Source organism: Dicentrarchus labrax, unplaced genomic scaffold (genome assembly GCF_905237075.1).
Source record: "Dicentrarchus labrax unplaced genomic scaffold, dlabrax2021, whole genome shotgun sequence".
Classification (NCBI taxonomy): Eukaryota; Metazoa; Chordata; class Actinopteri; family Moronidae; genus Dicentrarchus; species Dicentrarchus labrax.
The window spans coordinates 5,908,233-5,932,240 of NW_026136712.1; the positions used below are offsets into that span (position 1 = coordinate 5,908,233).

At 40.4% G+C, this 24,008-nt stretch overlaps 3 protein-coding genes across 5 annotated transcripts in view; all 3 read right to left on the reverse strand.

Moving 5' to 3' along the window:
- Positions 1-14,841, reverse strand: part of spata20 (spermatogenesis associated 20) — a 41,919-nt gene extending 27,078 nt beyond the window's left edge. Inside the window, exons 1-12 of one of the 2 annotated variants that reach the window (XM_051417976.1) lie at positions 14,642-14,841; positions 13,331-13,459; positions 13,184-13,248; positions 12,890-13,044; positions 12,570-12,713; positions 11,459-11,660; positions 11,225-11,355; positions 10,788-10,892; positions 10,215-10,289; positions 7,389-7,601; positions 6,884-7,076; positions 4,592-4,760 (exon numbers count right to left, since the gene is read on the reverse strand). In XM_051417976.1, coding sequence (XP_051273936.1) covers positions 4,592-4,760; positions 6,884-7,076; positions 7,389-7,601; positions 10,215-10,289; positions 10,788-10,892; positions 11,225-11,355; positions 11,459-11,660; positions 12,570-12,713; positions 12,890-13,044; positions 13,184-13,248; positions 13,331-13,459; positions 14,642-14,841 — 1,781 coding nt within the window. Of the gene's footprint in view, positions 1-4,591; positions 4,761-6,883; positions 7,077-7,388; positions 7,602-10,214; positions 10,290-10,787; positions 10,893-11,224; positions 11,356-11,458; positions 11,661-12,569; positions 12,714-12,889; positions 13,045-13,183; positions 13,249-13,330; positions 13,460-13,834; positions 13,965-14,641 lie in introns of those variants that run through there. The other variant, XM_051417977.1, reaches the window with a different exon arrangement.
- Positions 14,842-14,930: 89 nt separating this feature from the next.
- Positions 14,931-18,203, reverse strand: LOC127373480 (PI-PLC X domain-containing protein 1). 2 transcript variants are annotated; one of them, XM_051417995.1, is made up of 7 exons: positions 18,002-18,203; positions 17,772-17,889; positions 17,128-17,252; positions 16,902-17,048; positions 16,031-16,198; positions 15,711-15,891; positions 14,931-15,549 (listed from the first exon to the last, which is right to left on the reverse strand). In XM_051417995.1, the coding sequence occupies exons 2-7, from the start codon at positions 17,887-17,889 to the stop codon at positions 15,314-15,316; spliced, it is 975 nt and encodes a 324-aa protein (XP_051273955.1). In that variant the 5' UTR covers positions 18,002-18,203; the 3' UTR covers positions 14,931-15,313. The 2 variants fall into 2 exon arrangements, with proteins under 2 accessions (XP_051273955.1, XP_051273956.1); XM_051417996.1 differs by having other exon boundaries at positions 16,902-17,033; positions 18,002-18,199.
- Positions 18,204-20,859: 2,656 nt separating this feature from the next.
- LOC127373475 (pepsin A-like) lies at positions 20,860-23,947 on the reverse strand. The gene is made up of 9 exons (XM_051417984.1): positions 23,432-23,947; positions 22,965-23,115; positions 22,746-22,863; positions 22,509-22,627; positions 22,008-22,204; positions 21,748-21,864; positions 21,489-21,630; positions 21,254-21,352; positions 20,860-21,161 (listed from the first exon to the last, which is right to left on the reverse strand). The coding sequence occupies exons 1-9, from the start codon at positions 23,485-23,487 to the stop codon at positions 21,024-21,026; spliced, it is 1,137 nt and encodes a 378-aa protein (XP_051273944.1). The 5' UTR covers positions 23,488-23,947; the 3' UTR covers positions 20,860-21,023.
- Positions 23,948-24,008: the final 61 nt, after the last annotated feature.

Here is a 24,008-nt window from a genome sequence, read left to right on the forward strand (position 1 = left end):
GACAGCAGGTACTCTTGCGCTGGCCTGGACAAGGCCAGTCTACTGTAAATCCAAAAGGGGAAGAATGGATTTGGAATCTGACATTTGGTAAACAAGTTAAGATTTAGAAAAAGGCAAGATTGAAGGCAAAAAAACACACTGGCCCCAAAGGACGTGCGTCAGAACAGCTGCCACCATTATCTTCTACGCAGAACCCCCACACCAGTGCGCTGCATCGCTTCATGCCACTGTCCTATTTCCAGTGTCGCAGTGCCTGAAATTATGAATTGTAATGGTAATTGTAATGGCAAATGGTAACTTTGGCTTTATGCTCTACTGAGCAGGTTTCATAGGAATGAACGGAGCGCTCCATCCAACGCTGTATCCAGTTCCCTTTGTGCATCTACAGGGTGGACGCTATGTGTGACAATGAAAGAGGCAACTGTTCGAAACAGCAATGGCAGCTGCCATAGAGGTTTGCATAAATGCTGGTAGCATCAGTTATATCAGAACTGGAGAGTATTTCAAAGAGAGAGAGCTAAGACCATCACTGAAGGCATTTCTTGATGAAAAAGATGTTCTCGCTCGTCTCGACCGGCTTCAGTTTGATTATGTTTTATGGTTTGTTGATCTGGGGATCTGGTTGATCTTCAATATGGTTTGAAGTTCGCCTGTGATAGATGGTGATAAACAGATTGTTCATCCATAAAGTTCTTCCCAAATGGTTCTGTGTAACACACTATCAGGTTACCTTTGTGGTCCAAGTAAGTATGTAGTGTCTTCTTGCCTACTTCACGTGCACGAAGACGTAACAGGCTCATTACTGCCCCTGAGTGGTCGGAGAGCAGAAAACACCCACTATAACTGCGGCCGGTGAGAACCGCAGTTGTTGCCAAGTTGTGTTTTGTTTTTTGTTTTTTAACCTGAGCAAAACTTTTCTACTTTTGTTACTCACCAAAGAATTTTCCCCCTTCTCTCCCACAGTAACTTGTCACTCCAGCACGATGCCAACACAGAACAAGACCTCACGAGGGCCTCACTGACACAAAACTGTAAAAGCCTTTCAGAAATACTCAGCAGCCTTTTCATTCACACCTTCAATAGTGATTGTGAAATGAGTCATTTCCCTGAGAGCAAAGATAAAACGCCTTGTCAGTCTCCCATATCATAGCACTCAGAGACAGTTTCACAATAATAGCTTCATAATGGTCTCTCATACACTAGCTACTTCACTACGCCCTGAATAATGCTCAGAGGGAGAAATCTATTGGGGCGATATGGGTCAGGTAAACACATCGACTCCCATGATTTTAACAACAGCAGTGACCTTTATGTTAGAGAATAATTTAATATACCTGCTCATGCTGCATAATGTACTGTTTAACTATTATGCTGTGCCATTACATACGAAATAACACATCATAATGTCATGATGAAAAATAATAGGAGAGAGAAATATTTCCATTTGACTCTTTAATCAGGAAATGTAGCCGGTTTGTTTTCCTGTGACAATTTGCAGACCCACGGAATTCATCTCATGTTCTGTATTTCTCATCTAATTGCTCTTTATGGACCTTCCCACACCGAATACTGTATCTTCTGCTTTGTGTCACTGCATCTCCTCTCTCAAATCACTCACTGCATCTCTTAGACTACAGGATACACTCAGTGTTATCAATGGCGAAATATTGTACGTTTAAGTGGTAGGGTGGTGTAACAAAAGACATACTACATACTACACCATCAGAATGCCTGGGGTCAGGTTTAGGGATCAGGTTTGCTAAATATTGGGCTTAGTAGTATTCACAGTGTGATAATTGTTCTAATGGGATCAGCCTGGCGAAAGTTTATATCATTTTGATTGTCAATAAATCCATGAAAATACCATAACGAAGAATGAATGTATCTACTGATATATCTTATTCCTCTGTGCTACAGAATCACTCTGACATGTTCCTTCATTGCTATGAACATGGGCACTGTCGTCAATTTTCACTCAATCCAACATAAAATGTCCTGATGCTGTGCACCAAATAGGAATATAAAGGAAGTGCCCAACAAATGCACTATTACTCTGGTTTGAGTACCATTAGCCAAACACTACAAACACACTAATATGTGTGTTTGATGTATTTTTGGTCTGGAGCTGTTAATTATGATTTTGGTTAGGCCCTTTAGATCCAATTATGGGAAATTTTGAAGCTACATCCTATAATAGTATTCTAGACAATAGTGTGCTTACAACTTGGTGCAACAGTTTAGGAAAGGTCTTTTCCGGCCTCCATGCACAAAGCCATGTCCACAAAGAAATGGTTTTCCTAGTTTGTTTGTGGGTAAACTGGAACACCAACATCAATGGCTGACCTCACTGATAGATCTTGTGGCTGAATGGGAGAAAGTTCCTGCAGCCAGGTTCTAATCGTGTGTGAAGTCTTCCAAGAAGAGTAGTGAGTGTTAGAGAAGCATACAAATGCCTATTGTTTTGGAAAGATATGTTCAACAATCACATATAGGTTAAATGTTCAGATGACCATACTTGTCTACATACTTTTGGCCATGTAGTGTGGCATGAGTTAAACCCATAGCTCACTGTTCGTGTGTATAGCGCGTTGTCATGCGTTTCCAGCAAAAACAAGAGTTTGTTTGAAATAAACAGAGGTTATTAGTTAACATGACTGAACAAAACCTGCAGACAATGACACTTCATCACCAAAGAATCTTCTGACAAACAATCACTGGTAAATTCAGTGCATAACAGCCTGCATATGCATCCAAACATGTTGACAAATCAACTAGGAATGAGTCAACATCACCAGTGTCCCACTAGGACCGTGCCTCCCTCTGGTCCCTGAAGACAGTAGTAAGACTCTCAATCATCCAGTGCCAGGCAAGGCTCACAGAAAACCCATGGCATCAGCTCCTCTACACCTCCACAGCCTATTAACCCAGTTAGTCTCACCTATCATTCCTCCTGGTAAATGAGTCCATGGCCCATATGTGATGTACCCATGTATGGAAACTAAACCAGGATTCGAGAAAAGGGCCTTGGTAAGCATTCTCAATGATGACACTGTCCTGAATTGGACAATTATGAATGAGACGGAACCCGTGGAACAAGGCCAGAGTGTTTAGGCACATGTTCATGCGTGTGTTTAAAATTGTATGTATTTCATCATGTGTGTTGTGGGTCTCCTGGCATATTTTTCTGCTGATTCGGTGGCTTTTAACACTCACTCATTCACAGTAACTAGGGCACAGGGCTGGCCAACAGAACAAGGACACCTGGACACACAGCATGTTTGTGTGAGCGTGTGTGTTTATGCCCTTAACATTTCCAGCCGAATCCACTGGTTGAATGCTACCACCAGCCGATCAGGGAGTTTATTATTGTTGTTACTGTTAGCTGTATGGAGTAAGCTCACTTGTTAAATGTAATGGATAAGAGAAATGAAAGGATTCAAATATTTTGTGTTAACACAGCTACATTTCTGCTAGAGGAACCTGATTTCTTGGCCATAGTAAGTTCAACCAAAAACTAAAATTAGGATAGGTAAGTCTAAAAAATTCTTCATAGTTGATCAGTATGCTTATTGAACTAGGATAAAATTCAAATACAGACAATAAGTAAGAAAAACTGCAAATGCTCCTGCTACAGCCTCTCCTCTCACTGTGCTGTCAGCCCAAAAGCTCTGACCAGGGAAACATCTTCAACGTTGTATATCATTCAAGAGGCATCTATAATCCACTGACAATATAGCCGATCTTGTTTCAAATATACAGTATGTTCAAGGCTAAAGGAGAAATCCAATTATTGACCTGTGCATGTAAATGCAGTTTTACAGTAACCAGGTTACTGCGATGCATGTGAACACGTTCTCTGATTTCCTGCCATAACCTGATTTATCCCAATAGCCTCGTCTCCTGCTTGCATATAAACAGTCATCCTAGCACAGTACAACAACTGCTTGTTGCTGCTGTACTAAAAGTGAAACCCTCCCTTACAGAATTTGTTGCATTATTTCTTCTTGGAGTTAAATGAATGTTCTGGCATTGCCATTGCAGTGCTAGAAATTGACAAAGACAAGACAAGATCAGATCTTACTGCACCTGTAGTGAAATACTACTACTTTTATCTTATCAATACACACTCCGTACACACGTTTGGATAGTCATCCAAAACTGTTCATATATCAGAACCCCTGTTTAAAAAAAACACATTAATTATATTAAGAGTTTAACTCTTAAAACTTCAGCTAATCTGCTTCATGAGGACTGTGTAAGGTTGGGTTGATCGGGTTTGACTGACAATGCCCTGGCAACTAAACGACCCCACAACTGAAAATGTTAATGTTACTAAATCAAGATTGGTGCACAGGAGTGTGTAACATCACGTCTTTCCAACGGAGTTCAAACCACTCAGAGGAGCACAGAAAAAAACACAAACAGAGAAATACAAGTGCGATAAGCAACACAATATGCAATAAACTTGAGCCGAAGGTAGTGTGTTCATATAGGACCCAATCAATCATATAATAACAAGCTGATTGAGAAAATAGTGTAGGTGTTCAGGGCCTTTAAATCTCAACTGCCACATTATCAAAACTCTCCTTACATCTGCTGCACCTCCATTTCGTCTCCACGGTAACAGGATCGGAGGATGGTCTGCTGCTCAGCATCCCACAGGTGCTCCTTTAGGAAGTTACCAGCCTGCGCCGCCCTCTCCAGCAGGGCCTTGTCCCCCAGCACAGCCCCAACACGAGCGTAAGCAGAGAGCATGAGGCCTGAGGGGAGCAAAGAAGAAGTGACGGTGGCTGTGGTGGGATGATTAGGTAAAAAATGACTGCTACTCATCTTAAAACATCATGTTCTCCAGTGTGTCTGTGTGTGTGTGTGTGTGTGTGCTGCAGCTACCACACACCCAGGTTAGTTATTTTTCACTCTTTTGAAGTTCCCTTGTTTTCTCTCATTCCTTCTCCCTCTCTATATCCATCCCTTCCTCCCTCTTTCCCTCCACTCCTCTTTCATGTAGCGTATCAAAGCCTGGTGAGTGCACAGCCCGCTCTTCAAAGTGTTGCGGTGGAGGACAGGTGATTAATGGAGGGGTTTCTTCATTAGAGAGGAGAAGGGGAGTCTTGCATCTAATTGGAAAGTTCTCAGGATCGCAGAGCCTCATTACCTCACTAACACACTCTGTCTTGAGACATCGGGCCTAGGAGCAGGATTTGTGGTTGTATGAGTGTGTTTAGTGTATGTGTGGTGGGCTTTTTGTTCTTCTAATTAATCACATCTGAGACAATGTGCTGGACAAACAATGTTGAGCAGTGTCCAAATTGGCATCACACTAATGGAAAGTGACAACTAGTGTCTCTTTAATAATCTACACACATTTTCACACTGCTAATGATAAATGTCTGTATAAATATTTGTGTATATATATAACCAACAACTTACAAAGTGCAGTATGCCTAGGCTACAACAGGCTTTTATATTTGTCCTTCTAATGCCTCTGCTTGGCATCAGCTTGTTTTTTTTTTAACGTGTTATGGATGTTTTGGGTCTAAAAACAATCAAATGCACAGAACATGATAACCAACAGTAGCAGCCTATTGATACAGAGTCATTTACACCAAAATTCAATTGTAAAATAGTTGCTTTCTAAATCAACTGTCAAACTTCAACAGGCATCATCATCAACAGGCAAATAATATTATCATCTTCTTTACATTGTCATTTTACTATTTACTATATATTTCTGTCTACTCAGCACACACAACATCTATTCTTTATCTGTGGAACAGGTGTACATCAACTATTGCTCCTCCTGACATGTCCTCCCTTTTTGCTTTCCTTATCCAAACTAACGATAGTGCATTGCATGCTATTTACATCATTGTACAGCAAATGTGTGATTTTGGCCAATATAAATAAAATTGACTTGATGTTTAGACAAACAACAATGGAAAGTTATACAAATCAGATTAGGTATTTCAGGGTTTCTATCCCAAATTCAAGACTTTTTCAAGACCTATTTCACGGTAAAAAAAACCCACGAGTTAGCTCAGTCTGATCTCTTCTGAGGACGGGAGAGTGCACGATTCAAAATTGCTAGACCTTTTCAACCCCAATCTCTGAAAATTATTACTTTAATATACCTGTCTTAGTTTTTGCTAAATGAATTGACCACACAGATATCATGTAATTATCAAGCCTATGTTTACCCTTCTGAATGTGCAAATCACCTTGCACGTGTACAATTTAAATTAAATATCATTGGTCTGTTTGGAATATGTTAAATATTAAGTCTGTATATTTGATTTTGCTGAATTAATTTCATATGCAGAATACCTACTCTATAGGGCTTTTCACACTGCACTCTGCCCAGACCTAAAAGCCTTCTTAGAAGCTTCTTAGCCCCAGGCTAATGGAGATGTGAGTCCCAGGTTAAATGTCTAGTGTGTAAGGTTTTGTTGCATCTAGCGGTATAGTTGCAGATTGCAACTCATTCGTTTCCAAAACATGAGGGAGAAACTACAGTGGCTGCAAAATATGCGATAAATGTGAATGGCTCCATCTAGAGCTATTGTTTCGATTGGGCACCAGCTCTACCAGGTGAGCTACCAGGCCATATATTGTGACATATGTCACGTTTTCATTACTAAGATATGGTGATTAATAACATAATACCACTGCCTCATTAGCAATAGCAATCATTTTGTCAGATTGTCTGTCACAAGTCAATGTCTGGTTCAAGTGTGGCAGAAATTGAAACTTTATCAATAAACTGAGGAAAAATATCTCCCTGCACCTACCACAAAGTCACTTGGAAAATGAATATGTTTATTTGACTAAAACAAGATAATATTAGCATAACAGCTTTATTGCTTTAAACTTGTTTAGACTTTACCATTCCAGGAACCCAACATCTTGGTGTCCAGGTGTGGGCGGGGCCGACTCTTCCTCACTTCTGCCATTTTGCCTCTGGCGGAGGCTAGGAGCTCATTGACTTTCTCAACACTGATGCCAAAGTGAGCAGCCGTTAACTCCACTGAATAACGCACGATCAGCACATTCTGGCCCTGCAGCTCCCCATGGGGGTCCTGGCAACATACAGTACGGTGGATAAGAGGGTGTTCACACAAATGAACTCATACTGACTGCAACAGATGTCATGTTAATGCCTTAATGGACCAGGTTTAACACCCTAAATTGCTGTGAGAATAAAATAAAACAAATGATTAAATGGTCTGCATTATCTCTTCAATCTACAGAATTATGTGCTTGACTTTTTGATGAATTTGTTCACATAAGCACCATATCTGAGTCTGATTTTTCTTTCCATCCATTCACGCTTTCATCTCTAACTGCAGTCCAAGCAAAGAATGCAGAGGCTACATAAAAAATAAAAGCACCTGTTCTGGAGCAACATTGCCTTGCACCTTCACTCCATAGTGGTGCATGAAGATGTCTGCCTGCGTGGCAGATCCAGTGGCCCCCTCCACCACATCTGGCAACAGCTCCCGAACTTCTGTGGCTGTCCAGACGCAGAAAGCCCCTTCACGCTTTTCTGGTCCCCCCGATGCTGGGACAGAGTCTGCATCCTCTGCACTGTAGAAACCCCCGGACTGTTTCAGACCACAGGAATGGAGGAGGTGGAAGGAGAAGAAGAAATGCATTTTAATGGCAAGCTTATTTGAGATAAAAATAAAAAAAATAGGGCTCATGAGTAATATGACTTACGTACAGCAGCCCTAAAATTTCCCAATAAAACATTCTGTTAAGTCACATGGTGCATAGATGATCCTATTCGACTGTCAAAGTAGTCCAAAAAAATGCAACAGTCAAGCTTGGTCAAACAAACATATTAAAGACCACTAGCATGACACTTTGCCAAAGAAAAAGCAGCGTTTTTGTTTCATCATTGAATCAAGTCTTTAACATTACTGTTACAATTATCTTCTTATAGCCTATAGCTGGGGAACAAAGTGAAGCTGAGAGGTAGTAATACTGACAGAATCCTCTCAAAGGATTAGGCCTGTTTTGTTTTTTCATGTATTTTGTATTTTATATCAATCCATTTTTCAAGGAACTCACACAGACACAACACATTAAAATACATAAAATTAGTTAAAAGGGTACGTTAAAAAAGGTACGAAACACACAAAATAAATATAACTAGTTCTGAAGACGTGTTTTGAGTACTTATTGAGTAGTTTATTTCATGTGACTCTGTGCCTGGAAAGCTTGTCACTCCCCTGTTGGTTGTGATAACCTATAATTAATCCCGCCTGGGTATACTTATTGTGAAATTGCAATACATGCTGAAGAAGGTATATGTCCTAGAAAGAAAGAAATAAAAATGTGAAATGGAAGATCTTTTTATTTATTTTGCATTTCGAGCATTAAGTTGAAATGTCGAGGATAAAGTCAAATCGGATGTCGATAAAAGTAAACTCATTTGTCTCTTGCAAACTATCTGTGTGTCCATTTTCTGTGTGTCTGTCAGTGCGCAGTCGTTCCAGGCATCCTCCCAAGCGCACAATGGTCTGCGATTTCTTTTGGCCGTTGTTTGTTCTGTAATAAGCTTCCATCTACACAACATAGTGACTAAAACCATCCATATAAACAATGATGGCAATCCCATATGGCTTCAGCTTGTCGTACAAATACATGTGTCATGGCATGTGGAGACCTGCGTCTCAGAAGCCGTGCTTGCCAGAGCTCCACACCTTCAGGATCGATCAACCGTTTTATTATGTCTTGTGATACAACATTTCGTCTATGTACGCACATCCTGCGCTGTGTGTAAAAAGGCACCAATGCGGAAGAGGCACCACAAAAATAGCCTAAGGATCATTAATCATAATAATGATAATGTTATATACAGGGCACTGCGCCTGGTGTTATCATGTTTTACTCTCATTATGGTTGCACTTCCCTGTCCTCTCCTCTGCACGACAGCGAGCGTCTGGCTTAGACACACAGAGAGCAGTAGAGAAGCAAAATTTCCACCTGCTTTGTCCCCAGTTATTGTTACAACCATGCGATGGTTGATCTAATAATGAATAAAGATGTCTATAGTCTGTGTTTATGTAAGTTTGCCACAAATCTGAGAGGACAGGAGGAATAACTGGTACTGACTGGTGTCTGTGTGTATGATGTCAGGGATATTATGCATTTTAGATTTGTTTCCAGAGAGATATTATTGAATTTATACTTGACTTTTCTGACGTTACTGTTAAACAATATTTATATTTAATATATCAATGCTAGTCCAGTTCATATGCTCTAATGCTTCTAGTTTGATTTATTCTCAAAATGCGAAATAAATAAATAAAATCTTCGTCCTATCATTTTTTTTCACTTCTGCATGGCCATAATACTCCTTCATACAAATCTGAAGGCAATCAATGAATCCATCAAAACCTTTCAAGGGTCCGAGAACTGTATATAAAATCATATTTATCTAAGGAGAGCTAAAAAGATCAAATCTGAAAGCAATCAATGAAACAATCTACAGCTTGAAAGGGTCTGATTATACACAATATCATGTAAGCCGTCTTTGATCCTGTATAAACTTTATTAACAGTATTTTTACAGTCATGATAAGAAGTTGAGGAGTCTACCTCTCTGAGGGAAGATACCAGCCATAGTAGTACCAAAGAAACATACAGTCTATAGTAAATTACATTTGCTGCGCTAATTCATTAGCATATAATTACATAATAAATCTTGGGGAATATAATGATTACAACGAGTGTGCTTTTAATTGTGTGCTCCGTTCCCTGCTGTCGACTCATTAATCAAAAAGGAAAAAAGGGCTGACCCTCAGAGGAGAGCAAGAGGTTTAAGAGGCTATTTGTCAGCGGGGTCCCACCCCTTGCCCTCGAGGATATACGAGCGCACAGATGTGCACCCGCGCACACACTGGAAACACACACTTATTATCTCCCGGTGGAACAGTTAGTGTTCGTGCTTTGTCAGCAGCAAGTACAGACGTTATGACAGCAAACTGCCGTTTATATTACTACTTTTTTATGACTCGCCTTTGACAGCATGCATTCCCAAACATTGCATTAATACTAGCCTTAACTTACACCATAACCCAAAGTATGTACTAAATACACTTCTCTTTTGTATCTTTTTTCACATTGGTTACCCAGTGAGGATATCTGGTCCCCATAAAACCAGTAACACAAACATATGCACAAGTCCTAACAAGGCTGCAGATGATTTACCTTATCACTCAGGTCTCTGGTGACGTACAGCAATATGTCCTTAGCCACATCTGCAAAGAGTTGCTCACCTGATACCTGGAAAAGCAGAAACACATAGCACACACACCTGCTTAGAATCATGATTCAACCATTACATAACCTTAAACATACCGCCATGTGATTTATATGTGTGAGTATGTGTGTTTGAGTTTGCCTGCATCCTTGTGTCATAATTAACTTAGTTCACTGTAAAAAACAGGCCAGTCCAGAATACACTTATAAGAAAACTAAGTGAAAACAGGTTAAAACGAATTAAAATTGATCTCCTTTTAAAACATATCTGCATACTTTTGAATTGGTTTAAAAAAACTAAAAACAACAAGAGGCCTTACAACTTACCCAACTGTGATGAGTGTTTTAGCGCCTTCACTGTCATTATGAGTATTTTTATCAAGCAAAATATATATTTTTGCCATGTCTCACATGGATGATTTTTCCATATGGGGATAAATTACTTGGACAAGAGAGACACATTGTCAAACACACAAAGAAGAACACAGACACAGACACAGACACACACACACACACACACACCTGGGATGCAGTTATATAGGCTACAGCCAGCTGAGCCTGGTCGTACAACATCTTTTCAAAGTGAGGAACGTGCCAGGAGGAATCTGTAGAGTAACGATGAAAACCCTGCAGAACAGAGACATAAAGAGAGATACAGTATGTACTTTCTGAGGCTAATATTCACTTAAAATGATCTGTTATAACAACCAATACTACATTGCACTGGCAACAAAGACCTGAAAGGGTACAAATCATCAATATCTTCATATAAAGAGACACACAGTACATCTGTTTTTGTCTACACATAAACAAACTAGGCCTGCAAATAGCGATTATTTTCATTACCTAATCTGGTGACAATTTTCTGCATTAATTGATAATTGCATTGCGTTGTTTTGTACCGGTCCAGAGCCCAAATGGCATTTTGAAATTGCTTTTGAATTCAAACACGTATGAACCTGTGCTACGTGGTCATGGATGCCTCCCAGCGCCATCATACGGAGTGTGTGCAGCGCCATCTGAAGAGCCTCAACCCCCTCTGAGGTGGAGCGATTCACAGACCAGTAAGACATGAGGAACATCAGATTCACTACGGAGGGAGGGAGAGAAATATTAAAAGTCAGAGAGTTAAATAAAGAGAGAGAAAGGCTGGAAGCCTAAAATATGTCCACTGTGGTTCTTGCTGAGTCTACCTGGTGTGGGGAACTTGGGAGCGTCTCTAAAGCCACCATACTCCTCCTCGTAGGAATGAGCCAACTGCTGGAAGCAGCGATTAGCAACATCTGGGGCCAGTGGAGGACTCTCTCCTGGGTTTGCAGCGACGGCCGTGCCTTTCTTTAGTGCTTCAAGGATCCTCTCTCCACTGGACTCCAAAGCAGGACGGTTATTCTGCCACTGAGGATCATTAAGTCATGCTTGTAATATGTAGGGGTGATAAAGTAGTGTTTCCCCAATATTTTTTTTCAGGCCGGGTGGTGTCCACAACCAAAAAACTAAAAAACAAGGAGTGCAAGGTGGCATATTGACACGGTCAGCTTCAGTAGTCTGCAATTTGTATTTGTGTTCAGATTTTTGTTCACTCTGTATATTCAAGACTTAAAACAAAGCTGCACACAGTGTACATTATACATTGCTGAACTTTATCCTCCTTGACCTGCTCTCCTCGCAGTCGGTTCCTGAGATAAGCTTTGTCTACACTCAATTCTTAAATGCAAGGATAGATTTATATTGCTATCAAAAGCAATCATAAGTTGGGAGTTGTAGCCCAGTACCCTGTTCATGGTGGAGAAATCACATACACAGTTCAAACCAGTGTTGTGCAAGTTCACACTTCACAAGAGTTAGCTCAAAGTTCAGTTCACACAGATTAAAATGAACTACTTCATGTTCATAGTTCACAATGTGAAATAGTTCACGTTCATTTCTTTAATTCTTTTTAAATGAGCTGCTTCATAACACACTGTGAGTTTGACTTGGGTGGAGGAACTTTGCAGCTGTTGGCTGGCGGTCTTTTTTTTATGATTTTATGATCATTCACTTAATGAGCTGCCAGTTTTCAACAGTGGTTTCCCACTCTCCTCAAATGAGAGTGAAACTTAAATTCCACGTGGTTCATTGCTTGGCTCTGGAGCTTTGGTGCAAAAAGGTTAATATATTTGGTTGTCCATCCTCATTACAGCTTTTTCTCTTTTTAGGTGGCACCCTAATCACGTTAGCTCACCTGCATCCATACACTAAATTTAAAAGACAAAAAAAAAACAACAAGTGTTGTTTTACAAGTGTTTAAGTAAAGTCCTGTTCTACCTGTTCCATGATTCTGGTGAGAACTGTTTTGAGTCCAGGTCTTCTTGCATGGTCTCTGGGAGGGAAGTAGGTGCCTCCAATGAAAGGTCGAAGTTCAGGGGTCAACCACACACTCATGGGCCAACCTCCACCTCCACTTGTTGCCTGTGGACATTACCAACCAATAGTCATGAGAGTATTAGCAGTGAAAAACAAATTAAAGAGGCCTTCGTGAGAAAACCTAAATGTAAGCACACACACACACACACACACGCGCACACACACACACACACACACACACACGCACGCACGCACACACACACGCACACACACACACACACCTGTACAAAGGTCATGTAGACCTTGTCCACATCAGGTCTCTCTTCTCGGTCTAATTTGATGCACACAAAGTTGTCACTAAGGATTTTGCCAATTTCCTCATCTTCAAAAGACTCCCTCTCCATAACATGGCACCAATGGCATGTTGAGTATCCCACTGATGGACAGAGACAGAGAGAGAGAGAGAGAGAGAGAGGTTTACAGAAAACATTCCAGTACAAGCACATAAAGAAATTCAAAGGGAACTGGTCCCAAAATGAAATGCATGTTAGCAAAAGGTGAGAGAGGCTTCTTACCTGATAAAAAGATCGGTTTGTCTTCATTCTTCGCTTTGTCAAAAGCCTCCTGTCCCCATGGATACCTGAAACAAACATGATATTAGTTTACATATGACATGATATCAGCTTTTAGGAATGTGTGCCTATCTGTTTAAAGGCACTCACCAGTCCACAGGGTTGTGTGCATGCTGTAGCAGGTAGGGCGACCTCTCCTTGGCTAACCTGTTGGTGTGTCTCTGAGGGGAAGATGATGGCCCTTCACCCCCTGACGCCATGCTCATAAAAACAGACGAACTGGGCACACAAATATATTTACAATTTTAGTTGCTGTTTGTTGGCAGCAATGTAAAGAAGTCTACAATAGTCAGACATCTTATAAAAAGGTATATTTTGTGCGCCCTTAGTTACTCCAAATATATCCCATACAGCAGGAAATTAAGGAAGGAGCAGGTTTTTTATTTGATACCTTGGTGCTTTAATACCTCTGCATTGCAATTGATGATGTTAGAAACGAGTGTATTCCATTAAGGTGTTCCAGTTATTAGTCATTAGCACAGCTGTGATTTTTCTGCCATGATAAGTCAAACTGCCTGCTGTCGAAAGGCTTGACCAATACAGAAAAGGGCAACATTTACTGTCGATGTAATGTAAACTAATTAAAAAACAAACCTTGTTTTGACAACGTGGAGCCAAGCTAGCTGTTAACTCTGCGACATTTGTCCGCCTGAAGTTGTTTTAACCAGCGTAACCACCATAATATTAAAACGCAAGGTTATCACGCTGACAGCTAGCTGACACTGAATAAGCTTTTTAGCAGCTCCCTGCTACAGCTGCAGCAGCTGTCAAACACTGTAGCGGTTAGCCAATGGACAGTCATGTCGACTCCCATTTGAATATTGGCTAATTTGATGTGACTTTGCTTTAAACAAAGGTTAATGCCTCGGGAAACCTTACTGAACACAAGTTCCGATATATTAGACTATTTCTTAAAATTCGGCTGAAATAGCTATGGCACTTTGACACATATCTAGCTTTTATGTGATTGTGTACATGTAACCCAAGGGCACTTAGCTTGATATAACCGTTAGCAGAAGGAGGTCGTGGAGCTACCATACAAACCAGCTAGCTAGAAAACCTGACAAATTATTAGACAAAAGTGCTGCTTGGTGCTTTATGTAGTGTTACCGAATTAAAATACGAGGCATCTGGACCTTCTTTAAATGTCTTTACTCATACGGGCATGTCTCCTGGCAATAGATAAGCTGGGGACATATTTATTTGTATGCTTTCGTAATGGAGTTTCGCTTAACTCCTCTATGCGTCTAAAACCACGTCTACACTGGTCACGGCAACTACCGTGTGGCAAGAAACACAGCACCTATCAACATTTGACGTGCCATGAATTATCGTCGTCAGACATGTTCACTGCCACATCTTGCGTTAGCGTTAGCAACCCATTAGCCGTGGTGGCTTTACCTGAGATAGTAGGCCGGCTGGGGATGGTGCAGGAGCGGTGACTTGTCGCTTGGTGGGTGGGGAACTTGTCTGAACCACCTCACGTTACCCCCCGAGTGTTGATGTTGGCTGTCGGCGCTCAAAAAAGCTGCAGTTAAAATGCGTGCAGGCTCCACGCGGCTATTTTTGGACGCCGACTGACGCCATGCTAGTCTTAACATCCTAATCCACCAAGTGTGTTGCTTAGTTACTGTAGCAAGCTAACGTTAGCTACATTGTTGAAACCAGAGCAGCCAAAACTTCCAGGGCATGAGGGGGAACACTTTATTGCAATACCATAAATTGACACACGATGGCGCGCCAACAGGCGAGGTAAACTCAGAACAAATACAGTGTGTGTTGGTTCTTCTAATCATACATCATTCATTGAGAGAGCAAGAGGGTGAATTTGTTGTAAAGGAAAAAAAGAGTGAAATGACAATTCTGACTCGTCTAAGCATAACACAGGTGGACTGAATAACAGTAAGGGCTCAGTTCAAGTGCCCCAGTAACAGCAGGTTCTTCCCCATGTGGAGTGCAGCTATAATGAATACACCTGTGAGTTTCCTGCTATGACATGGCAAAAAAACCTCCATTACTTTAAAAAAAAAAAAAAGAGAGAGAGAGAACAAACTGTTTCCTCTTTGCTTCAATTCACACACGTTTTGAAATGTTGAGCTTGACAACCGTTGGGACAAAGTCGCCATAAGTCGCCAGGTCTGAGGCGACAATGTTCATGGGTGTTTTGCCAGCTTGCACTGTGACCCACTGCAGCAGCATCGGCAGGCTCCTCCGTACCACGTTGAGAAAGTTGTCGAAAAGGCGAAGGGTGTACTTGAGTATCCTGGCATTGTCTGGCAGTGTCAGGTTCAAGCCACACACAAAGAAACCTGTTGGTCATGAGAAGGGGATACAAAAAAAAACTCAATTCTTAGAAGAGAATATAATTTTCTGAATGGGTTGCACTTTAATCATCATGCAGAAGATAGAGATTATGAATGAATGACCAGCCCTGGTCTGGTATCAAGCTGCAGGGGCAGAGAAAACTCACCATAAGGCTTTCCTTTTTTCAACTCCTGTTGAAGTTTAGATTCAACTTCTGTGAGGTTCATACTATTGCCATAGTAATACAATATTTTACGCCAGAGCTCAGGGTCCTGACTTGCTGCATAATCATACGAAACTATGACGTTTCTGCCTTTGTCCCAGCAGCTCTTCAGGGTAGGGATGGCCTGTTGTGATACATAAAAAGCATTTGTTTTGAGAGTGGTATAAGCTCAAGTTCTTTTTATTTGACAGCCATCGTAGCTTACAGTAGACTTTGATATATTTGACTTCTTGATCTTATTGGGAAAATTCAGCATACTGTACCCCTTTAGGGATGAGTTTGGCTCCGAACAAGGTCTTGATGAAATTGATAAGATGGGTGTGGAGCTGCTTCTCAGTGCTTTTGTCGAACCCTTTGAAGTGGGAAAAAGCGAGGATGAGGATCTCTTTGGGGTGCCTCCCTGCCCAGTCATTTATGTCCTTGAGTACAGTCTGATCACAATGGCAGAATAGTAGTTCTTAATACAGTACCTCTTTTACTTATTTAAAAGAAAAACATCTTCATTTGAGTGGATCATTGGATTATTTTAGTGCTCATAATAAAAAGTTAATGCATGGTCAAATATAAAAAACAGCCCATACAAACCAATAGTAATACAGTAGTTATTCAGTTATTCTGATTGGAGTTAACCTTTTGTGGATATGCATAATATCATATAGAGCCTGTGAATTTCCTTGTAATTCTTTTACTGGTTACAAGCAGTATCTGAACTGGAACCTAAAAGGTACCAGTACCCTAATTCACCTCAACCCTAATCCTAAACACAACATAACTCTAACTTTTGGTGTTTTTATATCCATTTTAACATGGACATTTTCAGTGCTGTTTCCTTTTAGGAGTACCTCGCCAACATAGCTGTAGGTAGGGCTTCCAGGAACTTTCCAGGAGCAGTTTGGGGGTACGTGTCAAAGCATCAAAGTAAAGTCATGTTTTGGCAATTATTGCAGAAATGTTATTGTATAGCCCTGGGAAAAAATCCCCAGGACTCAATACATGGGCATGCTCCATCAGGTGAGCTACCAGGACACCCTTTTCAGGCAGACTTTATTTTGACAGTTTACTGTATAGACAGGACAAAATGTACTTCTAAATATTTATTGTTTTATACATAATGAAAAGAGGCAATGTTCTTACCTCCACATCAGTCCGTGTGCACAGCCCATGGTAAAAGTAAAGCCTTGTGGGGTTGGGGTCATTTGGCTTGCGAGCAATCCTCAGGTCAAAATAGCGAACTCCTGCATCCAGTTGCTTTGTAATGGTCTCCTCCTGCATTACAAGCCACTACAACAGTCAGACATACACTCTCTATTTATTTGAATGTACAAGTGCATACTGACTGAGGTTTTTGAACACCATTTACCTGAGTCATTGCCCATTTGCGCACTATTTTACGCGCGCAACAAATCTTGCTGAATTTTTTCAGTCTATCAGGCTCTATTATAGAGGAGTTGATGTCCAAGTCATAACTCATTGAGTCGTGGCTACCTGGGAATTACCAAACACACACATACACACACACACACACACACACACACACACACACACACACACACACACACACACACACACACACACACACACACACACACACACACAGTGTCATAGCAATTTTACTATTTTAATAGCATGTCTGCAGACTTTTAATCCCGTTCAGATAAATGGAAGGATAGTTGTTACTGTACTTTATAAAGCGATAAAATTTGCTTCACTCTTGAACTTAATAAATTATTTAAAAACAAGCCTCAGCCTTGCTTCTAATTTTGCCCAGTGGCCACTATTGCAGTGAAAAAATCCCCTGAGACCCAAAAACCATTTTCCCCACCATTATGACCATTGTAAAACCGACGTCTGTAAAAGGACACCTTGAAATGCAAAATTCTTATTGGACTGAATAGATACCATCTATGGGTCCAGTATCCAGCTTTAATAATACATCCATTGTTTTAGTTCAGTGCAGTAATGCAGCAAAATAAGCAGTAAGGCTGCAATATTTCAGCTTCATACCTGGTATGGCTAGATCAGAAAGAGGAACGCTGTGACGATCAGGTGGTAGTTGCGACATCCAGTCACCGTAGCTTGTGACTTCTTTTGTCCTTTTGCCTTTTTCTGCAGACACTGGCATCTAAAATTCCACATAAAACAACTCAAAGTCAAGCCTCAATTTCCTACTAAGCCAGTAGTTTGTAGCAAAAAAACAGATATGAAGGTCAAAATTTTAAAGGAATAGTACTTACCCTGCCAAGGTGATGCCTTCCTTGAGTTATGTATTACCTCAGATGTGACAGTGCAAAGTGTACGAACAACTGATTTTGTCTTAAACCTGATAAGTCTTATGGTACTCTTCAAGACACTCAGTATTCAAGTTACCAACTCAATAGCACCGTGGTAAAAGAGCAAGTGTATGTGCTGTTGCTGGTTTAACAGGTTTTTCTTACCAGGAAGTACTCTGTATGAGGAAATCTAAGCATAGAATTGACACTGAATGTTTGATGAAGGTGATATGTAGTGATGGTGATGCTTCCTCATACCAGAAACATGAGTCCTGTAAATAGGGTGAGCAAAGAAACTTGACATGCTTCTGACCTTCAGTTGTGGACCAAATTCAAGATTTAGTTACTAAATCAATATAGATTTTGGTTATCTGACATTTCCGTCACATTTTGGCAAAAGGGTAAATTCTGTTGTTAGCATGTTCAACATTGCACTGTGTTTTAAATGCTTGTAACTGGTGGTCAAATCATGATAATTAAAGTACTTTCTATCACACAATTTTAAGCGCATTACATTGCATAGCTGATACTTTTATCCAAAGCAACTTACAATAAGTGCATTCAATCATGTGGACTGTGCAACCCAAAAATTGCAAGAATCATGCTAGTATAACAACATCATCACATCTGCTGAACTGCTTCAAGTGCTACATTAAGAGATAAAGAAATAGTTAAAATAATTGAAACCAGACTGGAGGGCATCTATAAGGTTGCTCTGGTGCTCCACTGTTTTAGAAACAAATGAAATAAGAGAGACAGGTCTGTAATAACATACAGTTGTATTTATGTCTGACTATTAGACTATTAGAGTTAATAGTAAAAGACCAATTTAAGACCAGGATGAACATTGTTTACTCAGTGGTGACCACCAGAGGCACCTGTCACTGAATTAAAGCATAAGATGAGGTTAAAACCTTTGGAAGCTGGAATGGTCCTTTGACCTTGGTTTTTTTGTTGCGTATATACTTTTCCCAAAAAGTCAAGAATTAACTTAACTAATTAAGAATTTACATTCATTATTTTCAAATGACAAATTGACTTCATAAGCAATAAAACACACCAATATAATCAGAGGATTTAATGCTACAGTCTTACTCGGTTTGGTGTGAGCAGCAGCTTATGGTGCCAAATGTTTAATAATATTAGCAACATTTCTTCTGTGTAACATTACTCATTCAGCTCGCTGACTTTATGACTCTTCTCCACTTCCTCTGCTTTCAACACTATGTTTTAGCATTTACCATTATCCCATAATTGTGTCTTTAGGGCAACATGAAGGAAAATGAAAGAAGTGTAATTTAATTTGATCTTAAATCTGTTTGATGAAGCAATATGTGTCATGCCTCGGACTCACAGATCCGAAAAAAACACACACAGACTGGCAGAAGGAGAAAATCCCCTCCCTGCAGGTGCTTTTTTTTTTTACATCAATGTTGCAGAAGAGGAGCATAATCGCTTATTGACGTGAGGAGAGAAAAATCAGCTCCATTCTCCATGTAGTTGTTTAGCATTGACAGGGATGGGTTTAGTTGATTTAACTCTTTTTATTGGATTTAAGAAATCTTAATAATTTACAGGAGAAGAAAAAGATTTGAGTTGTTGCAGTAGCACTGAAAACCATACATGTTGGAATCCTACTATCGCACTAAGATGTATACAGGATTGTTGCAAGACTCTTGGGGCAAGGCTGACTCAGGCTGACTATTTACCCATGGCCAGACATAATCTTGGCTCTGCTGATAATAGTACTGTCTGACGAAGACATCACCCAGTATCCACTTCCATTGAGAAAGCCAGTAAGGTAACCTTAGTGTTGAGTCTGTAGGAGGGATTCTGGAGAAGAATTTCAGATGGAGGTGAAGCGGAGTGAGGTGAGAAAATACAAAGTCTGGCAGGGAAAACAAACACACCTGACAGATGCGGGGAGGGTGAATTCCTGTCCATGGATGTGGAAGGTCACAGCTGGCATTTGGGCAATGTTGCAAGTCACCTTCACATACTTAATATAATTTAATTATAAACTGACAAGTTAGTCGCCTCAGCACATGGTTCTCAGCAGTAACAGTGTTTGATGCTGTTATCTTGTTTTACTCTTTTATCAAGATATTTTCCTCTAGATAGGTACTAATATGTATTAACACTGATAAAATATTCATAGAGCTGTGTTATAATTTCAACTAAACACATTAATAACACAAGTGCGCACAGAGTTGTTATAGTAGAACACTGTCTTCTGGTCATAAATAAAATGAAACATGCACTCACTTTCAGACCATATGGTCACTTGTCCTTTTTTGTGTGGAGAGTAAAATATACACAGTCTCTTACAAAACTATATCAGCATATGACCAGTAAGTACACTGCTTACTCAGCGGGGACCACCAGATGCCCGCCAGTGGGATATAACAAGCACAGAAGGCAGATAATGAAAAATTAATTTAAGATAATGAAAACACAACAATTCTTATACACTGATGAATACATACCTATAAATATTATATTGCATTTCTGCCAATAGAACCTCCTAAATGTTGCATACTGGACCTTTATGTACGCTGCCATTTTACACTATGTTTTAGCATTTACCATTCTCCAATAATTGCCACTTAAGTTACATAGACTCACCCTATGTATGCTAATCAATATGTAACACATGCTTTAACATACAGTATGTACAAACATCTACTACATAAAGTTGTTCTGTTGTGTGTTTGTATGTACTGTCTTTGCATCAACGGGTGTGTTACGTTAGGTTGCTATCCTTAATGAGATGTTACAGTAGCTTACCATTGACACAGATTTAGAGTCAGTGAACAGTGGAACTTATTTAACTGTTTTTATTGGATTTAAAGAAATGCAATAATAGACAGAACAAGGGAAAGTCTTTGGTATTACACATCATTACAGTAGCACTGAAATCCTACAATTGCACTAAGATGCATACATGATTGTTGCAAGGCTCTTGGGCAAGGTGACTTCAGCTTGATTATCTAGCCTTGGCCAGACCCACCATATTCTGGGCTCTGCTGAAGATGGAATAGTACTGTCTGATGAAGACATCACCCAGGATCCACAAGCTGTCCCCTCCGTTGCCAAAGCCAGTGCGGCAGCCAAAGTATTGAGACTGTGGGAGGGATTTAGGAGACGAATGTCAGATGGAAGGGAAGTATAGTAAGACGGAAAAATACAAAGTCTGCCAGGGAACCAAACACTTACCTGACGGACATAGGCAGAGGCAGGGAGGGTGAATTCCTGTCCGTGGATGTGGAAGGTCACAGCTGGCATTTGGGCAATGTTATTGCAGTTGACAACATACTGAGAGCAGAAGAAAGAAAGAACATCAAAGTTTGGTTCTATTGTTAAATTTCCAACTCAGTTAAGTTGAATTTTACTCAACGTGAAGCAACAGAAATCTCATTCAGTCAACCTGCACGTCTTTTTTGGCACTTACATCTCCATTCTGGCTGCTAGCTCCCACCATACTGTTGATGTTGCTGATGCTGCTCTGAGGTCCAACAACCAGAGAGGTACCAGTGTCCACAATAGCTTGGCAACCACCATTGCAAGCCACAACCTGACCATTGACGGTAACACTGAAAGGGACACACAGTACAGCATATCTCAGACAGATATAAAAAACCTTTGCCTAAAATATCAGTTTGGTTTGGATACATTTTGGAGGACCTGTGATGCTGTGTCTGTGGCGTTACCTGTCCACTGTGATCTGCCAGTACAGCTCATTGGAGAGGGGAATCCAAGTGATGGAACCATGATAGTGGTTGGAGTCAACACCACCAAAGGTCACCACACTGCCTTGCTGACTGTTACTACAAAGGAAAGCAATAACTTACTAAACATATTAGAAATCAGTTGCTTGCTCAGTGTAAGTAAACATTTGTAGATCAACAGTTTAATGTCCAGACATATTTCCCTTCTGGGTAGTATACTGGAAAGCCATGGGTGTCCTTACGAGCTCAGGTAAACAGAGAAGAGGTCCTGGTTGACCAGGCCTTCATTCATCATGTTATCGAAGACGGGTGTAGCGTGGGAAGCAGACAGGCGTGGGTACGCCAGGCCCAGGATACCATCAGCACGCATATACTGCATGAAGGGAGCCTCAGACTTACTCATGCCGAAGATCTGGTTTCTCACAGCGAGCCCACCCACCTGACAGACAAACACAAAGACAGTACAGGGATTAAAATCAGTCTCAAATTACATTGGAATCTCTTCAGTTGCAATATCTTCCTCATTTGCTTTTTTCTCTCTCTTTTTTTGTTTTTAGTTTATTGACATTTCTAGTAACAACACAAGTGAATATGTCAATGCAAGCCAAAAGGAAGGAACGTGGGTACCTTTTGGCCTTGAACATGGTGACAAAAAAAGTAATAATCAGTGCCTAAGAACTATGAATAAATATTAATGTACCAGTTAAAAGGGACTCTATATGCTTTTATTTCTCATTTCTCACCGTCACAGTGTCGTATCCAAGGAATCCAGTCATGCTGCCAGTGCCATACTGGATACTGAGAGGACTGCCATTGTGTCTGTAGGTGCTGCTAAGTCCAGGGTTAAACTTGTCATGGTTATCTAGGAAGGTACACATGAAAAAGTTGTTTATATTTAAGATGGTTACTAAATATCAGTCGAGTCATCTAACATCTGTCTGCTACATGTGTGGTTTATATGTATGTATAGTTTTACGTACTGCAGGCTGGGCTGTTGCAGTAGATGGAGGGCACCCACAGGTTGGATGAGCCGGTGTCAAAGACGACCTTGAAGGACTGAGGAGGAGTTCCAATGGAGATGATTCCATAGTAAGCCAACTGTAGATGAAGAGGAGACACAGAGATTATTCAGATACCAAAAACCACTAAAACGAACTTCTGTTCATCTTTCTGTTTAAGCTTTAGCAGCTGTTACTCACATCAGCATCGTTGGTCATGGGCTCGTTGCCCACGGCAAAGCGGTCGTCAAACTTGGCCATGGGGTTGTAAGGGTACTTCAACCTGTACTCCTCCCACAGACCTTGCTCCTCCAGGAACTCCCTGGCTGTCTTACCCTTCTCCAGAGGGACCCTAGGATTCACCAAAGGAGCAACTTAATAAGTCTTTTATTGACCTGTAAAGAGGTTTTTGCTCATGCGTTTTTCCTCTTAAACTTCTCACTACTTGTGCATGAGGAAACATGACGGAAACATGATGGAGGCATTCTCCTGACTCAGCTGCCTTCACTTAAATACTGATTTGCTCTTGAGCACAGTACATACACATAGGCCTGACACCTGCTCATTTAAATGTAATAGCTCTCCAGTTATTTCAGAGGAGTTAATGAATTTTGGTAGTAGTAGGTAAATCTGTACAGGAATGTGTTAGAGTGTTAAGTCTGACTTACTGGATGAGGCACTCAGATAGTGCCACCATGGCACACACAACAAAAGCCCACTTCATTGTCACGACTCTGCTGTCAACTGTAAGAAAATTAATTTCAGTCAAACAGAATCAAGCTTGTGTCATAAGGTTGGTCACATTACAGAAGTATTCAAACTGCAAAACCGCAATAATAATACAGTAGTTATATGATCCTGAAGTATACTCACCTGCAGACTCCCAAACTTGAGTGCCTACAGACAGTCATGCATCCTCTTTTATACAGGTGGACTGACATTTTACTGTTGCACATTGATAAGGCAATGTACACACACGTGTGATAAGTGAAGATAAGTAATGGACAAAATAACAGTTGACCTCAAGACAATGTCAATTATGTGATTAAAAGAAGGAACACAAACTTTTGGAAAAAGCTTGCATAACTGCAGCATAATATAATATTTGTGTTCATGTTGAAGCTACTGTTGATAAAATATTATAGAGCTGTGTTATCATTTAAACTAAACACATTAATAAAAACACAGTTCACACAGTAGTGTTATAACAGGACACAGTTTTCCTGTTATAAATAAAATGTTTGA

What these genes read in the sequence shown, in the direction of transcription:
- LOC127373480 (XM_051417995.1), bottom strand. Translation starts at nt 17,889, where the DNA reads ATGCCAGTGTCTGCAGAAAAAGGCAAAAGGACAAAAGAAGTCACAAGC. An exon ending in TTCTGATCTAGCCATACCAG is followed by an intron (nt 17,253 to 17,771) that starts GTATGAAGCTGA and finishes GGTAATTCCCAG; the next exon opens with GTAGCCACGACTCAATGAGT. An exon ending in GAAAAAAGGAAAGCCTTATG is followed by an intron (nt 15,550 to 15,710) that starts GTGAGTTTTCTC and finishes CATGACCAACAG; the next exon opens with GTTTCTTTGTGTGTGGCTTG.
- LOC127373475 (XM_051417984.1), bottom strand. Translation starts at nt 23,487, where the DNA reads ATGAAGTGGGCTTTTGTTGTGTGTGCCATGGTGGCACTATCTGAGTGC. An exon ending in CTGCAACAGCCCAGCCTGCA is followed by an intron (nt 22,628 to 22,745) that starts GTACGTAAAACT and finishes GTACCTTCCTAG; the next exon opens with ATAACCATGACAAGTTTAAC. An exon ending in TGGCAGATCACAGTGGACAG is followed by an intron (nt 21,631 to 21,747) that starts GTAACGCCACAG and finishes TGTCCCTTTCAG; the next exon opens with TGTTACCGTCAATGGTCAGG.